Source organism: Arvicanthis niloticus, chromosome 14, assembly GCF_011762505.2.
Source record: "Arvicanthis niloticus isolate mArvNil1 chromosome 14, mArvNil1.pat.X, whole genome shotgun sequence".
NCBI classification, from domain to species: Eukaryota; Metazoa; Chordata; class Mammalia; order Rodentia; family Muridae; genus Arvicanthis; species Arvicanthis niloticus.
The window spans coordinates 50,985,888-51,004,124 of record NC_047671.1 but is presented as its reverse complement, the minus strand read 5'-3'; the positions used below and the strand labels follow the sequence as shown (position 1 = coordinate 51,004,124).

At 47.0% G+C, this 18,237-nt stretch overlaps 1 protein-coding gene across 1 annotated transcript; it reads right to left on the bottom strand.

The window, feature by feature from the left end:
* Positions 1-2,567: 2,567 nt before the first annotated feature.
* Hbegf (heparin binding EGF like growth factor) lies at positions 2,568-13,479 on the bottom strand. The gene is made up of 6 exons (XM_034518701.2): positions 13,133-13,479; positions 12,751-12,924; positions 10,238-10,415; positions 5,081-5,236; positions 4,264-4,354; positions 2,568-3,995 (listed from the first exon to the last, which is right to left on the bottom strand). Exons 1-5 carry the CDS (start codon positions 13,176-13,178, stop codon positions 4,282-4,284), a joined length of 627 nt encoding a protein of 208 aa, XP_034374592.1. The 5' UTR covers positions 13,179-13,479; the 3' UTR covers positions 2,568-3,995; positions 4,264-4,281.
* Positions 13,480-18,237: the final 4,758 nt, after the last annotated feature.

The following is an 18,237-nucleotide window of genomic DNA, read 5'->3' as shown; positions in this document are numbered from 1 at the left end:
TGGGTGCTCACCACATACAGACACTGGCTGTATACGCTCGGGGCACTAGCTGACCTACAACTCACCATTCTGGGAGGTAGGTACCCTAGAGATAGATGCTCTTTATCTGTGGCACAGGTAGGTGACTCCTTGAAATCCCAGCACTTGGAAGTCTGGGACAGGAAGATGGAGGGTTTGGGACACACCTGGGCTACACAGAAAGACCCTGTCAAAGAGAAAAGGAAGAGGAGGAGGAAGAGGAAGAAGAGGAAGAGTAAAAGGAAGGAAAAAAAAAAAAGAAAGAAGGGAGGAAGGGAGAGAAGGGCAACAAGATGATTCAGTGGGTAAAGGCACTTGCTGCCAACCCTGATGACCTGAGTTCCAGCCCTGGGTCTCCCAACAACTCCCACAAGTTGTCCTCTGACCTCCATATTATATACTTCCCTAATATAAATAGACAAATATTTATTTATAAATAAACCAACATCGAGCTGTTGATTTTGTAGCCATGTATCCTTTAACAAGGGCTGAGTACTGAAGATAGTTTACTCCAACGATAAGTTTATAGTCTGCTGGTCACCTTTAGTTAGTTTGTTTGTTTATTTGTTTTTTAGAAGGAAGTAAAGAAAAAATATCTCTGTTTGGGCTCCCAGAGAAACTTCAGCTTATCTCATCTCTCCATACAGGGCATGTGTATGTTGGCTTCCCTTGCTTCTGCCTTACCAGGACACCATGTACCACACTGCCCCTTAATTTCACTTTGTTGTCCAGTCTATCTTCCCTGACAGAGGCATCTCTGTAAACTCAACAACTTTCAGAGCAACACTAGACTGAATCTGCCTGCTTGTTGGTCTTGGATTGGAGTTCAATTTTCTTACAATAATGTAGGAATGTAACAAATACTGAATACCTACAGATCAACAATAAACAAATAGGAAGGTGTTGGCAGTAATTAGGAACTATGGAAGAACATAAATCCCTCCTAGGAGGGCATGTATGTACTTTGTATATACTTTGTATGCTGAGGAATGTTCTATGTATAATAAGGTGATCAAAGACCTTCAAAGTAGACAAGATCTGATTTATGTGTGTGTCATATATGGGGACTCAGATCTTGGATTTCTTGTATGCAAAGCATGTGGTTTACCACTGAGCTACCAATCCCATCCCTGAATTGTGTTTTAAATAAAATATCATTCTAGCCAAGAAGCAAGGTGGGAAGACAAGAGGCCATTTCAGAGTCCAGGTCTGAGAGCATGGTGCATTGGTCTGGGTGACGATTGTGATACGTGGTTGCATACAGACATTCAAAATGTAGAGTTGACAAAAGTGTTTGGTGGGTTGGCTGTGGAGCATGAGAGGACAGGATAAAAAGATCTTGTTCTTTCCAGGAGCAATGGCTGCCTACATGAACAGTACACAATTAAATCCTGAGTCTAGGGCTTAACAAGTAACATACACAAGCCCAGCCAGCCAAACTTCATATACCAAAGTTCTGGTCTTCCTGGTGTGAGAGTTAGTAAGTATCAAAACAGAGTAACTGGTCACTGTGTATTCTTAGGCAAGGTGTACAACTTAAGACTCAGACTCCTCTTTTAGGAAAATGAGCTAGTTAATAGCATCCCACCATGGAGTTGTGGACAGTGAGAACAGTGTACATAAACATGTCTGACACTGAGACAGCTTAAAAAAAACTCCTGTGTTGTCATGAAGTGGCAGTGCACACTCCTTTAATTCTAGCACTCAGAAGGCAGAGGCAGTCAGATCTCTGAGTTAAGGCCAGCTTAAACTACAGAATGAGTTCCAGGACAGCCAGAGAGACACAGAGAAACCCTGTCTCAAAAACACAAAAACAAAAACACCAGCCAACCAGTCAACCATACAACCAACCAACCAACCCACCAACCCACCAACCAACCAACCAACCAACCAACCAACCAACAAAAAAGTAAAACAAAAAGAAAGAAAGAGAAAATTTCTGTGTTAAACAGATCCCAGGTAATCTGAGCAGAACAGGGCTGGGGAATGGCTCAGTCAGTAAAGTGTTTAATATGCAAACACAAGGGCCTTTGTTTGTATCCCTAGTTCCCTTATAAAAGCCAACACACTGACATGTCTGTAACTCCAGACCCTGGATAGTAGAACCAGACACAGGGTAATCCCTGAAGCTCATTGGCCCACTAGCCTGGTCAGCTCTGGGTTCAATGAGAGACTGACTCAAAAAATAAGAAGAGCAAACTGGCCAGGGTAGCTTATACATCATTAATGTCATCACTCAAGAGGCAAAGACGTGTAGATCTCTAAGTTCTAAGTCAGCTAGGACTATGTAGTGAGACTTTGTTAAAAAAAAAAAAAAAAAAAAAGGAAAAATAAATAATAAAGGAGAGCAATTGGCAATTGTGAGATGCCCATAAAAACAAAACAAGCCAGGCGTGATGGTGCAAGCACTCAGGAGGCAATGGCTGATAGATCTGAGTTCAAGACCAGCCTAGTCTACATAGAGAGTTCCAGGACAGCCAGGGCTCAATAGTGAGACCCTAAACAAACAAGCAAACAAATACCAAACCAAAAACTAAACAGAACATGGATGGAGTAAGGGTTATCTTTATTTGGATCACAAAGTATAAATATGAACCAGGTTTTGGAAATATAGGTTGTAACAGTTCAGAAATGGCACTAGAGCCTTCCATGGGGACTGTGACAGCATACATTATAGTCTTGGTGAGAAAGTAGTCTCCTCACCTAAAACCTTCCCTCCCACCAACCTTCTCTGTACTAACTGATAAATATCAATTAACAAGAATAGTCAACTCCAAAATTCCCTGTTCTTCCTCAGCCTTTTTCTTTTACTAATGCTTTCTCCAAACTGTCCTGTGCTCTGCCAACCCCTACATGGAGTAGCACCAGAAGAATGGCAGGATAAGGGAAATGTCTTGACACAAAGGGAGTGAGACAGGGTGATGGAGTTCCAGGAAGCTGCAGGCGTGGATGCCCAATCTCTTCTGAGATTTGGCAGGGAGAGGACACAGGCAAACACCAGTATCTAGTACACATTGACATCAGCACCTTGGGCTTTTGAAACACAAACGGTAGACAAAAATCACCTAGGCAAGACTGCAGTCCAACTCACAGAGTGGCTCTGCCCAAATCAATCCCCGCACTCTGACCATACACCCCCCCCCCCCCCGCCCCCGGGATACTCTGCTACAGGGTCATCTCCTGAAATGTAGACAGACAATAAATTACTACTGATGGGTTACAGAGCAAATGGGAGCATGGCATTGAGCCAGATGGTAGAGCTGCAGAGAGGTGGCCAAGACATGGCCAAAGTAACAGTCTAGGCACTTGAAATATTATTGTTAGATTGTTAAAAACTAAATATATTAACATACATAGAATAAAATAAATATATAATTTAAGAGGCATTTACAAACAAACAAACAAAAACAACAACAACAAAACAACAAAAATACTTGTTATTTTTCCCCTCTGGGTAGAAAAGTCCCAAAACTCAAGAGTTCTCGGGCTTGTGGTATTTCACAGTTAGCTCATCAAATCCAGCGTGCTGGCGGGTCCAAACAGCAGATCCCTTGTGGCTACTTGAACACTTGCTTCTCAACTCTGTTGCTCTCTTCCAGTCCATAAACCACTCATCCTTCCTCTCCTTTTTTTTTTTTTTTTTTTTTTTTTTACAGTCAAAAATCCTGGAGCCTATGGAAACTAGCTGACACTTTAATCCAGAAGCTAAGTGTTTAAACAAACCGTTGGGTTCAGTGGAGGAGGATCGGGAAGGCCTGAAGGGCTCGCTTCCTCCTGCTTTCTTCTGATCCGGATCCCAGTGGGCATAGTCTGTTTGGCACTTAGAGGCTCTGAGATTTTTGCAGAGCAATTACAGGAGGCCCAGTCAGGGTAGCAACTGGGAATGAATGAAGAAGTCTTCATGGCTGCTGGTGAAGTATTTCTCCTCTGTAGAACTTGTAATGAACCACTGTCTCAGAAGTAGCCTCTGAAGGTTCCTGTAACATATGAGGGAGGCATTTAAAGCTGGGTTCAATCTTACAGAATGCAAAGAGGGTTAGGAAGGGGAACTGGGGGTACCACAGCCTTGTAACCTAGCCAGAGTCTCTGAAAACAGTTCTGTGTTGGAACTCAGATGTCACAGTAGTAACCTGCCCCCTGCTATCTCTAACCAAGAGAATTCAACACTCACTGAAGCAGACCCCAGACCCACCCATGCCTTGGCCTGTCTGCCTTTACTGCCCAGGACAAAGGATGGAGCATTACCTTGAGCCCAGGTCCTCCTCAGTGGGAGCTAGCCACGCCCAACTTCACTTTCTCTTCACTTTCCAAGTCATAACCTCCTCGCCTATGGTACCTGAGGAAAATAAGGAAAAAATTGTGAAGAAATGACAAAGTGTAGGTAGGCCCCTCAGCCAGCCCTCTCAAGAGACTCCCACGACAGTGATCTATTTCTTCAAAAAGCCCAGAGGGTATGGCAGCTCATGAGTCTTTAGCCAGAATTTAACTTCTCCGAGAGATTCCTGTCTCTACCAGCAGAGGATTTAGATATATATTTGTGTATGCATATATAATCATGTTTTTAGAGACAGCACCTAGTAAGCCAGACTGCACTAGCATTTCCTATGTAGCCCAGGATGGCTTCATAGCAGGTGTGTACCTGTCACCCCTGACTTTAGTGGTTTTAGCATTATTTGGTCCACAAAATATCCTTATAGAGTACAATTACTGAAAGATTACCATCAATAATATTATCTATGCCTTTACTACCAAACCATGCATTAATGCCAGGGGAAGAAATGTTTAAAAGGTGCCTCTATGGGTGAATGAGCAGGTCACAGGTAGAAAATGAACCCACGAGAACAGAGGAACAGAACTTGTATGGCCTGGCCTGGCAATAGGTACCCTGGGCTTTACACAGTGGTCTCATGCTGTGTCAGGTAAAAAAAAAAAATAGTTTCTAGAAAGTATACAATATTGAGGCCAGCAGCTAGGGGTATGAGGAGAGGCTCTAAGTCCAAGGGTAAGAAAGAAGTGAATGAGTGACTCAGAAAAACAAGCCTGCAAGGCTCTAAACATTCACCTAAACATGAGAAGTCCCACGATGACAAGAAGACAGACAGACGACAGTACTACAGCCACCACAGCCAAGACTGTAGTGTGGTCATATGTATATAGGGGATTCTCCACCGGTAGGGTCAGCCCATGACACCTCTGTCCATGGTAACCAGGGAGGCAGCTAGAATAACAAGAAGAAGATAGAGTTAATGGTGTATGCACCCCATCTGACTCTCTTTCCACCCACCCCACCCCCAGAGTCCTGCTTTGGGCAGGGAAAAAGTGAAGGAGGAGTTGAAGGTTCAGTTTAGATGTATTCCACATGGGCCTGATCTCTTACATCTGTGCTAAGGTGTTCTGCTTAAGCTACTTCTGAGGACTTGAGCATCAGGGCTGATGGACTGAGCAGGGCTACTCAGAACCTCTTCCTCTATCTAGAGAGGCCCTTCGACATTCTGACCCAGAAATAAACCCAGCCTTGCCCATCAATGCATCCAGCAGGCAGTCCCTCCCCACTGCTGCTCGGCCTATTAATAGGCCTGTCTCTCTGCCAGGAATCATTTTTCTCATTTCCTTCATTTAACTCCTAACTCCCAACCTGGGAGCTGAACGACAGCCTTTGGCCTCCGAAGGCTGGCCTCTCGGTTCTCCTTTATCTCAGGGCACAAAGCAAACAAACCAAGATAACATCTTCCTGCCCAGCCACCCTGTCACATCAGGAAAGAATGTTAGAAACAATCCCCAGAGCTCTTCTCACTCAAGAAACAAATCATGTGACAACCCCTTCTTCAAACACAAAGCATTTCCTGAAAACTGTTAGGAAGAGAAGACATCCCTTCTCACCCTTGATATCCTTTGATGTAGGGGGAGCCCCACGCTAGAGAAAAGTGCCCGTGGCTTCCCTAGGTCTCAGCGATAGGGCAGCAACATTGGTGTGAACCCTCTAACTTTGCTCATGAGCCCCCACGACTGCTCACCCACCAGCTGGGCTAGGGGGTAGGCTTGTCAGCTTGGGGATGTTAGGCCAGCATCTGTTGAAGGAGGCACGGAGAACCTGTGGCCCTCTACTCTGAATCGCACCTTCTCTGGAAAGAGGTGTGCACCTAGAGCCCCAGAGCCAGGATGAATGCATCCTTCCTGCTGGCAGGGCCCTGGGAGGCTCCATGGAGCAGAGCTATTGACTCTGGCAATGGCACAGGGGTCAGGATGGGTAGCACTGCATCCCTGTCCCTCCCTACCTTAGGACTGCCCGGCACCTACTTCTAGGTTCAGAGCAGCATAAAGGTAGGTCAGCCCCACAAAGGACAGAATACGTTCCTTATCTAGCCTCTTCAGTATGCCTGGTCCCTGAGTTGGAATCAGGAAAAATATCTCTAACAATACCCCTACCCTTCCAGGACCTAAAGGAAGCTCCTGGGAATGTTTCTGGAAAATCCTGTGTGCACAGAGATAAGGGATCAAAAAGATTAAGTGATCTGTCAAATCTCAGAACTAGGAAGCAGCAAGACCAAGGTCAGAAGCTACAATTTCGACCCCTTTGAGCAATGCAGGTAATCCTTAAAAAAAATAAAAATAAAAATAAAAAAAAAATCTGGTAGGTCCTGGGACTATCTGATCTGTTCTCTGACCACATTATCATCATCATCATCATCATTGCTTATTATTCACAGCTTTGATAATAAATAGCAAATAATAAAGGCCTACCATGAGCCAAGTACTCTGCGCTAACTGCTTCACAAGGATTATTTTATTTGGCCTTTGGTGCTGAGGCTTGAACTTGGGGCCTTTCAATATCATTTAACATTTAAGGTCAGACCACCAGTGAAGTAGAGGTCACCATCCCCATTTTTAAGAAACCAAGGCTTAACTTCCAATAAATAACATGCCAAGATTACAAAGTTAGAGAGTAGTAGAGCCCTGGATTTAACCCAGCAGTCTGGATGACCTCAGCAACTATGCTATGGCAGGGGAGGGAAGCTGAATCTGAAGCTGTTTTGCAGTTCCAAGCCATCACTCAAACCCCACAGGTAGTTACTCAGATGGTAGAAATAAAACTTGGCCTCAGAGTCCCGCAATTCAGTTATATAATCCCTCTACCACCTCAGTCCTGAGTCAAAAGGATAATAATGTAAATGTACTAATATTACCCACTTCCCCCTCCCGTCAGAGCCTGGCTTCCCCCGGAGAAGAAGGGGGGTTGAGTACATTCTGAGCATCCCTGGATGCAGGGCAAGATCATGTGTCTTCTCTCAAGCCAACACACACACATCCATCAAACTAGGACATGTTTCTCCTCTGCACATCTATGACCCACTTCAGAACTTACATGACAACATAAGCTCCTTCTAGAGGCCAGAGATAATCTTATATATCTCCGTATCTACTCCAGGAGGTGAAGGAAGCATCATTTGAGAGAGGGGATCAGAATAAGTGAGTTCCAGACTGGTTCTGCTATTTCTAGCCAGGTGATCTTGGGCAAGTCTCATTACTTTTCTAAGCTTTGGTTTCCTCATGTAAAATCAGAAGTAATAAAAGCCTATCTTGTTGGAGCATCATGAAAAACCCCGGGCCCACTTATGTGAGTTATTATAAAATCAAACCAGAGGGTAAAGCCTGTTTCTCAAGAAACGAGATGTTCAAGCCAGATGAAGTCAAGGAAGGGGCTTCTCTGCACGTGAGCAGTGTGCACAGCGCAGCTCCAAGCTTGCCTTTCATCCAGCGGAGTCCTTCCCAACCCAACTACCCCCCAGGTTTGCTCTAGCCACAGGAAACCCTGCATTCAGTTTCTGGGTCAGCAGCCAGTCAGAAGCGCAAGAAAACTGCTCTTTGAGGGCAAATTTTGGCTGGTGACACAGAAGGATTTTCCTGTTCCTGGCGGCTGTCAAAGGCTGGTTTAGGAAGCCAGTTAGCCTCAAGTTCACCACAGCAGCCTGGACACACCCTGGCTAGCAGCTTCTGGGTCTAAAGTAGAGGAGAAGTCACAAAGAGGGACACAGATGTAGGTGCACAGACATCACATTGCCCAAAACCAGGAGCTCTATGTCAAAGAACCCACCCTATGAAGTCTGCCTAGGAAGTTGACACAAAACCTTCTGGATGCTTGCTGTGCTCTTAGAGTAGTCAAATCCTAAGGAGTGTTCTAGGACAACAGCTGCCTCCCATAAAATTCTGCTCAGGCTCTAGAAGGACAGGCATAGAGGAGGAAAGCCAACACCCAGTGTGTCCTGGGAACATGAAAAGCATGCTGGGATAGGAGTGAGACCCCATTTTCTTCCCATGAACTTATTTAGCTCTTGATCTCATGCAAATAACTTCCTACTTGCTCTCTGTGGTTTCCTCATTTTCCAAGTAGAGAAAGTTCTGCCCTCCCAGCAGAGGGCTTTTGGAAACCCCAAAGACCATCATCACCTTTCATTCCTTCAGACAGAGTAAGTGCTCACCATGCCTGCTGGGCTGAACTGGATTTAAATGTAAACAATGAAGGCTTCAAAGAAATAACACCACTAATAGCGATATGATTATTATCACTATTCCTAGGGCCACTAGGTGGCCTTAAGCACACTTCTTGGGTTCTCTGAGTTTAGGAGATCAGGGAAGCCCTGCTTCTTGGCTGATCAATGGAAGCCCTGCAAATCTATTCAACAAAACACCCTGAGCCACAAACATCCCGAGACAGCATGGCTAGACAGACTCCTGGCTCTAGTCTGTCTTGACTACCCTAAGAGTCACTCTCTCCACCCTGAGTTAATGGTGCCATTTTACACATTTAAGACAAACATTTTCTGTCCTGTCCCAGGACATTGGAAAGGAGCAGACTGAGACTCTACCTTTTTTGTTGTTGTTTTTTGGTTTTTCAAGACAGTGGTCTCTTTGAGTATCCCTGGCTGTTCTGAAACTGGCTCTGTAGACCAGGCTGGCCTCGAACTCAGAGATCCACTTGCCTCTGTCTCTGAGTACTGGTATTAAAAGCATAAGGGTGTGTGCTACCACCAGCTGGCTGATTCTGCCATTCTTAACCAAGCCTCTCCAATACACCAAACTCCTGCCTAGGACATTACAGGAAAGGACACACTGTCTGTGAAGGTGAGAATAGATCTGTCTGCCGATTGCTAAATACAGGATAGATCTGCTGTGTGTCATTAGATAAGATTTGGGTGCTTATGAAAGTTAAAAGGACCCATGCTAGTCACAGGTAAAAGAGATGCCATACAGACAGATTTTTTTTTTTTTTTTTTTTTTTTTGGACAGGAGGGGAGGCAGTGTATACCCAACAGCATCCTGAACTGTCCAGAGTCTCTTACAAAGAGTCACAGGGTTCCAAGAGCCTTTCTCTCTCTTGACAGGGAAGAGAGGGGATATCTGTAGCCTGATATGGGATATTGGCTTCAGGCACAGTGGCCACAATTTGCTTGTCAGAGAGCATAACACCATCGTCATCCCTGAGGGGTTGCCAAGGTGGCTACTTGCTGGGTTTTGCCTATGAGAGGATACTGAACCCACAACCCCTCCATCCACACTCTTGACAGGGAGCAGTGATGCTGCAGGCTGAGTTGGGTTCCACTGATAATCTTGCACACACACAAAAAGTGTTCTCTAACCCCCTATTCCCCACAAGCTCAGCATCCTCTATGTCTCCCACATCCTTCTATCCCTTGCCTGGGTGAAAAAGTAAAGAGGAGGAGCTTCGACTCCCACTACATGCTGCTTTCTCTCTGTGTAGTCCTGCTATGCCTTAGGATCAAGGCACACCTGCTTGTCCACATGCATGCACTTGAGTACACACACCGGCACAGCACTCGACTTAAGGCACCTCATATCAGCTACCGGGAAACCTATCTGCTGTGTTTCCTATCAGCTTTCCTTTCCAGAGAAGTGTCCAGGAATTAAGGTCCTCCTTCACAAGTGCCAGCTCTCATGGACACACACTCATTTAAAGGTAGGCAGGAGGAAGTGTCCTGAAGGATTGAGGAGAGTCACAACCCCACGCCACAGGAAGTTACATCCTCTTTGGTGGTGGTGGCGGCAGGGACTTCCGCTGACTAAAAATATGTCCCTTCCTTTGAACTTCCTCCCAGAGGTTGAAAAGAAACTGGGTGAAATTATGAATTCAAGGAACAGTGACAAACAGAACATGTGGCTGGCAGTGTGACAATGAGATTCCTTCTGGGAGTGGAGCACTTACTTGCAAGAGGGAATACGGAGATCCTTCAGGTATCTGCACTCTCCGTGGATGCAGTAGTCCTTGTATTTCCTAAGGCATGGGTCTCTCTTCTTTCCTAACCCCTTGCCTTTCCTCTTCTTTTTCCCATTCTTTTCTTTGCTTGGGGTGGCCAGGGCTTGCGGCTTGGAGGAGAAAGCAACTGCAAGGAAAAGGTACTCCGTAAGTGTTTCTACTCTGTCCCTTTGAAAAGGTATCTCCAGATACAAGCCAGGTTGACCTCAGTCTCCCAGACCCACCCCAGCATCGGGAACATGGAATTACAGATGGGTAACCCCCAAACCGACTGATGAGGATGCACACACTCTTTGATCCCACCTGTAGTCAGAGGCCTGGGAAAACTCTTTAAAAACCACTAGAAAGAGGAAACTTTTAAGAGGAAATAGAGATTGTGTTAAGTCCCAAGGAAGAAGGGCTTTGTTCTAAGAAAGCCAGAGTAACTGCAGGTCACAGCGCAAAGCTACCAGCCTGGCATTCACATGCGTGCTTTCTACTGTGATCCTCCATGAGCTCGATTCTATTGTAGCTCTCAGCCTCATTTCCTGGCCCTGTACTCAGTGACCCACTTGCAGAAAGACTGTGTCACAGACAAAAATTGCTTTGGGAGAAGGAATGTGGCTGTTTGGGGTAGGAAGCTTCTAAAATAAGAGTGTCTATAGATTGGGAACTCTCCTCTGGAATTCCCATTGGTCACAGGGAGTGATGGGTTTGGTGCAGAACCTAGCTCTGAAACAGAAAACGAGCCATTTCTGACTTAAAAGGCCTTACTTTTTTGAGTTTAGGCAAGATATCTGCCCTGCCCTCTGCCCTTTAACAATTCTTCCATGTTTTCAAACATCCAATTAGATTCATCCCCAAATTCTTTATTCCTGGGATAGGGAGGGCGTTACAATATGTACAAGGAACTATCCGGAAGGAACTGGACTATGACAACCCCACTCTTCTTTCCAGGCTGCAGATATGGGGAGGGGGCAATGTCATATCTAGCAGGGACTGGTCATAAGCCCAGGAGTCAGATGCCAGCCTTCCCCATCCCTGAACCCAATAGTTAAAAGGTGTTTACTGTCCATAGCTATAGCTTGAGTCTGGCAGAAAGATGAACATGATAGGTTACACTAGGGACATAGAATCCTCAAGATAAATGAGACTTCAAGAATGCCAGGGCATTTTCATGATGAAAACTGTTAGATCCCAAAAGGCAGGGACTTGCCCCAGAGTACTACAGGATTAGGATTGGAGCAATGCTATCTTGTCCTGTTCCAGGCTTCTATAATGCTCAAAAGGTTTTGCAGGTGGCCAGAGGAAGCCAGTTATCAGAACTCCAAGGAAGCAAAGCAGCAGAACCCAAGGCAATCAGAGAGATGCAGAATAAGACTGACAAGTTAGGCTCCTGCTGAGGAGAGGGAGCAGTGAGTCAGGTTGGCAGAGGTAAGAGAAGCAGCCATGTGGGTGGGGGGTGAGTCACAGCCCTGCCCAGCCCTATCCAGCCTAAGAGAGAGAGAGAGAGAACCAGGAGAATCCAGACTGTTCAGGACATGGGTGACCCCAGGGGGCCACTGTTGAGAGAATGATGTGTGGGATCCCAGACTCCCAGTTTTAGAGCAGACTTGACTTATGCAAAGTAGAGAAAGAACCTAGGGTAGTCTTGGGTAAGGAGGGAGCAGGCATGTTAAGCAGCAGGTGGAGCTGAACAGGTGTGTCTCTTTCTAACCAAATATAGTCATTCCGGGGCCCACAGGGCTTTGGGCTAGCTCAGCCTCTGAGAATCACTGCAAGTGACCAGAGGCAGGGAGGTCCTCAGGTTCAGGACTCTGACCAGTCCCTGTGCTCAGCCCCAGATACAGGTTATAGGATCATACATAGCTCTTCTTCCTGGAGTCTCCTTAGGTATTCCAGTGGTTTCTATAAGTTTCAGACCCTCAGCATTTCAAAATAGTAGCCTCCCAGGGCCCCAACGTTCATCATTTATAGCCAGCTGCAGGGGTGCTGGCCTCATTTACCAAAACTAAGAGTTCCTCACTGCCCTCTCATCCTCTAGCCTGGAGATGGGTGGATGAAGGAGACTATCATTGCACACTTTCAACGTTCCCATCTATTAACTTTTTATATATAATCACATATATAGTCATACATCAAATAGGACTTGCACTTTATTTTTGGCATAGAAACTCTAGAGAAAGCATCTCTACCATGCCTTCCTTCTATCATCTAGCTTACCTCAGAGGACAACCAGCTTCCTTCACTTTCTCTAAAATATAAAGTAAGACCTCCACACTAGGTGAGACCAAAGACAAGAATGACTAAACTGTATTCCACAACCCCCAACTCCAGTCAGGTCATAAGCTTTTCCTTGAAGTCTTCCATAAACATCCCTTCAGTTCCCCGGGGGTGGGGGATAGGGGCAAAAGCATAAGCCTTAGGCCTGTGCATTCTTCAGCTGAGAACAGCATCTAAGGTTAGGCAGCCTCCGCACCCACCTTTGAAAAGGTCCAGGTCTGTCCCTTCCAAATCCTGGACCTCCTGAGCACGATCACCTCCCGTGGGTAGCAGCTGGTTTGTGGATCCAGTGGGAGGGTCGGGGTTGCTGGTTGCTGCCGCCAGACCTCTCCGAACCCGCTCCAGACTCTCACCGGTCACCAACGCGGACAACACTGGACAAGAGAAGAGAGGAGGCCGCAATAAGACCCTTTGCCTAGACCCTGCTCTACCACGCCATCGAGGTCCACGCCCGCCCTTCAGGGAGCACGGGCCCCACCAAGTGGCCCGCTCGGCGGGTGGGGGGTGCCGCGGCGACCTTCCCACGTGTCCCCCGCACGGCGCCCACCCCACCCCCGACCTCAGAGACATATGAGCTCTTACCTGCGGCCAGAAAGAGCTTCAGCACCACCGACGGCAGCAGCTTCATGGTCCCGAGCCTGGCGGAGACGGGAAGGCAGCGATCACTTTGGATGCGGCGGCCGCTGGACGCCTGCACGGAGCCAGGCGGCGGAGGACAGCGAGATTACACTAGGCACTGTCCGCTGCCTGCTTCTGGGTGAGATCCTGTCTGGGAACCTTGCGGCCGCGGTTAGTCTGTCTGTTCAGAGTCGGTCCGCGCGTCCGCTCCAGCCTTTGAAGGTCCGTCAGGCCGACCAGCCTCGTGCAGCTCCCCGGGCCGACTGAGCGCTCGCTCGCAGCGCGCGGCCGGGAATAAGGCTCCGGGGAAGGAGTGGGAGCCCCGCCCCGCCCGGCGCCGCCCCCTCCCCTCCCCCTCCCGCGCCGGGAAGCTAGCCTGGCTGGAGGCGCCGACAGCGCTGCCCCGGACTAGGCGGTCGCGGCGGGAGGACCGGGAGGCGCTCACATTTTTGGGACCAGGCCAGAGCAGCAGTGACTGGAGTGTGGGTGTAGGGCGAATGACCAGCAGGTGGCGAAGACTGGATCCTACCTTTCCTCCTACGCGGGTCTCGGTGCAGCCTAGCGAAAGGTGATCTGAGAGCTGTTCCTGGCCTCTGCCTCTGCATCTCTGACAAGTCCTCGTTCTACACTAGGTATCTGCGCTCAGAAGATACCAAGCAGTAAAGAATAATTCGTTTATCGCTTAAAAATTAGAAACACGAATGCCAGCTGGTCTCCTGAGGGCAAAGTGACCAGACACGAAGTTGCAATCATTTGATGCCAGTCCAGCAACAGTAAAGGAAGTTAGGAGTGGCTTCCACTGCTTTCCCCCAGGGGATAAAGTCTACTTTAGGATTTCTGAGCTATGCGATATAGTTCCCAGGCTTTTGCAACCAGAGAGACACAGATTATAGAACAAGCCTTATGATTATGGGGCAAGCCTCATACTTTTCTTTGGATACTGAGACCACTCTCTCAAACATAAGCTTTCCTCTCAAAGGACCCAACAATCTAACCTCGAGTGTGTGCAACCCGTGCAGGATAGATGTGTTTCTTTTCCGACGGTTGTAATTTTACGAGGAGGGGGGTCGCCTGGAGTCAATGTCCTGACTCAAATAATGACTCCCTCAGTAAGTATTTCGGCTCCCAGGGACGTGCTGGGTAGGGAGTTTGACACAGGGCTGGGTTGGCATTCAGAGCCTTCAAATTGTGCCAGACAGAGAGCACTTTGCCTGATTCAGCCATGTGTAGGGATAAAAACAGGCCTACTATTTATACACTGTCTATCCCACTCTTTCTCCCCACCCCACCCCCACTTTCTTAGGGGTCAATCTGGCTTTTCCCTCTTCATTCTCCACAGCTCCACTCCCAGGCCTAGGTTTCCACAGTGAACTGCCGCGTCCACTGACTTGGATTGCTACTTACTATGTGAACTTGGACAAGATAATTGATTCTATTTTTTTTTTTTGGAAGAAGGTTAATTTGTTTTTATTTTATGTGTATGGGTGTTTGCCTGTATGTATGTCTGTGTACAGCATGCCTGCCCAGAGAGGTCAGAAGAAGGCATCAGACTTCCGGAGACTGTTGTTACAGATGGTTGTGAGCCCCTGTGTGGATGCAGCGAATTAAACCTGGGTCCTCTGGAGGAGAAACCAGCGCTCTTAACAGTTGAGCCATGTCTCTAGCCCCTAAAACAATTGATTTTACTAAGCCTTGGTTTCTTCATATGGCCAATGGGAATAACAGTAGTAATACTAGCCATGCCTGCTGTGCAGAAAGCCTTTTGAGGACTGAACAAGGAAGCAAATATAAAGCAGAAAGTGCAGGATCTGGTATAAGCTCGCAATAAATTTGACCTAATACTGCTGTAGTTGTTATTACAAGACATCCAACCTTGACTACTCTGTTTCCTTAGATACCATTTTCTCTCCCTTCCCTAGGCACCCAGTCTGGCCAGGTGTCAGGGTCCAATTGTGCTGACAAACTGCTCTCAGGCAGAATCTTACTTGTCACCTATTTGGCCAAAAGCCACCTTGGAATTCCTCTGGGTGCTCAGTATCGGGCCCAGGACCTCAGCAGCTGGCCACCACCCCAGCCACACCTCATCTCCTGAAGTTGTTTAATATTAAAACTGAAGCCATCCAGGGGTCAGGGTTCTCCCCAGGGAAGGGTGGAGGGAGACACTTCCTGACACATGACCAAATCACTCCCCTTTCCCCCCTCCCACCATTCACACCCTGCTCTCCTGTCCTAGCCTGCTTCTTCCTTCCTATGCTAGGTCCTTCCGCCTCACCACCACGTCAGCTCAGCTTTGTTGGGGCAACTCCAGGCTTTCATCACACCTGGGAGCCTCACCCTGTCCAGGTCTGTGTGTCAGGTTTTACAAGGAAGGTGAAAGACCTGAAATGTATTTAGGATAGTCACTTCCCTTCCCAGCACTGCAGAGAACCTGGGACTGAAAGATTAAACAAAATAAAACAGAATTACAGGCTGGGAATGCAACTGAGTGGTAGAGAGTTTGCCTAGCATGGGCAAACCCCTGGGTTCCATCTTTAGTGTCCCAAAAAAGAGAAAAAAGAAAAACTATCACCACCATCACCACCACCACCACCATCACCACCACCATCACCACCACCACCACCATCACCACCACCACCACCATCACCCCCCATACTTACTTACAAACAAAAAATGTTTAAATATGTATAATTACTATACTATGGCTAAGAATGTATTTCTGTGATAGGAGTGTTTCCTCAGCATGTATAAGGCCATGGATGTGATCCCCAGCACCACAAGAAAGGAGGAGGGAGGGTGGAAAGAAAAGAAATAACATGTCTAAGAAACTTTGCACTTGATTTTGGCCATTGAAATCCCGGCAGCAGAGGGTAAGTTGGATATGGAAGAAGCAACGGTTTTATAGAAAGAACAATAGGCTGTCTACAGTTCAGCGGAGACTCTGGTGAGTATATGTAGTTCCCTGCCTGATAAGAAAGTCGGGATCTTTGTAGAACAGGACCCGTGGTTAGGAAAAACCCTTGTACTGATCCCAGCACCTAGAAGGTAGAGGAATAGGGTCAGGAGTTCAAGGTCATTTTCATTAATATATTAAATTTGAGTCCTATCTAGACTACCTGAGAATAGATCTCAAAAATAAAAATCTCAATCATAATGTGTCCTGGAATAGCCCTGTTAGCAGGCTTATTCCCTAAACATTCACTGTCAGAGTAAGAGCATGCTATGGTGAGAACTCAAGAGCCATGCAGAAGAGGACGTGTTCTGATCCTGTACTCACACCTTAGATTCGAGGATGGATTAACAAAGCCTTATCTGAAAAGGCAACAAGACCGAGGCCTGCGTAAGAAGAAAGCAGATTTGTGATCATTTGTGGCCGAGCATTCCGAGTCTCACTGGTAGTGCAAGGGTGGGTGTAGAAAGTGGCTTAATGCTATGGTAGCAGGAAGACCGTACAGGTAGCAAGTGAGACGGCCATGGGACAAAGACGAGGGCAGAGAGCCAAGGACATAAGATGACAGGGTGGACAGTGGATTATTCCCCATCGTTAATAATCAAATGAGACAGGGATGGGAAATCAGAGTTGTGTAAGATTGTTCCATATGACTTGTTCCTCTATCTGCTCTGGCTGTCACGAGCCTAGGACTCACTCTTAGGTAGCACTTCAATGGGCAAGTCTGCTTTCCTCAGCTATTGACTGAGCACGAGCAAACTGAGGCTCTCTGACTAGCTTCTTGCTACTAGTGAGTCAAACAGGAGCTAATCTAGAGCAGAGCCCATGGCATCCTGTTTCCCAGCTCAGGCTGGGTTCCCAGGCAGCTGGAAAGGCAGGCTCCTTGGGACTCCAAGTGCTGCTGACTCACTGCTAAAGCACTGAGTCCTTGATTTGAAGAGAACTCTTGCACACCAGTGTGGAGGAGCTGGGAGGAAAGTGCTACAAGAAACCGGAGTTGGGGTTGGAGGGGTGGGGCTCTTGGAGAAGGGACCTTTCATGGTGCTTTCCTCTCTGAGGCTGTTACATATACCTTGTAAATGGGTTCCTCTAAACCTGGCTGTGCATCGGAATCACCAGGGAATACATTAAAGATAAAAAGGCCCAGCCAGATGTGGTGGTGCACACCTTTGGTTCTAGCACTTGAGAGGCAGAGGCAAGGCAAATCTGAGTTGGAGGTCAGCCTGGTCTACAGAGAGAGTTCTAGGACAGCCAGAACTACAGAAAGAAACCCTGTTCTGAGAAACAAAGCAAAACAAACAAACAAAGGCTCAAACTCCAGGTTGGGAGTGTAGCTCGTTGGAAGAACACATGCCTAGTATGTACAGGACCCTGTACTATAAAACCAACCAACCAACCAACCAACCAACCAACCAACCAACCAACCAAAGGGTTATGTAAAGCTAGGCATTGTAGTACATGCTTATAATCTCAGCACCTGAGACCAAGACAGAAATAGCAAGATTTTGAGGAAGGCCTGGGCTACATGAGATACTGTCCCAAACAACAAAACCAGAAACCCTTTGGAATTAGAACCTCCAAGGCAGGGACAGAGGAAATCTGAGATACGTGTTCATGTACATTAAATATGCTAGTATCATTGCCCTCATTTTAAAGGGTTAGAGCTCAAAGATGTATGGAATAGTCCAAGCTGGACTATTTAGCTCACCATACCTGAGCAAGTGGACGAGAGGACAGCAGCTTCCTTCCCCGTTGTCTCTGCACTCAATACCATCATCAGCTTTACTGAGGGAGTCCTGGAGTATGGCGACCATAATTGCTGCCTAACTGGGCTGAACTGAGCAATGATTTGGATGAGAGCAGCAGAGTAGCTAGTGAAACGGACGCACACAGGACTCAGGCAGTTGTGAGTTCAAATTTTCACACTTATTTGTAGCTGCTGTTTGTTTGCTTGTTTGGTTTGGTTTGGTTCCTGGCTTTATTTTAACATTTATTTGTTTTGTTTCACTTGTTAGTTGTGAAGTGCTTGCTGGAGCCATTGCTCTCCTTCCACCACCATGTGGGTCCCAGATACCAGACTCAGGCCACAGGGCTTGGCAGCAGATTCCCTCACCTACTGAGC

Excerpts from the sequence above, each read along its gene's own strand:
- Hbegf (XM_034518701.2), bottom strand. The coding sequence starts at position 13,178 with ATGAAGCTGCTGCCGTCGGTGGTGCTGAAGCTCTTTCTGGCCGCAG. Across the intron at positions 12,925-13,132 it reads GAAGCTCTTTCTGGCCGCAG|TGTTGTCCGCGTTGGTGACC; the intron begins GTAAGAGCTCAT and ends TCTCTTGTCCAG. Across the intron at positions 5,237-10,237 it reads CTCCGTATTCCCTCTTGCAA|CTGCCTCCCTGGTTACCATG; the intron begins GTAAGTGCTCCA and ends TTGTTATTCTAG.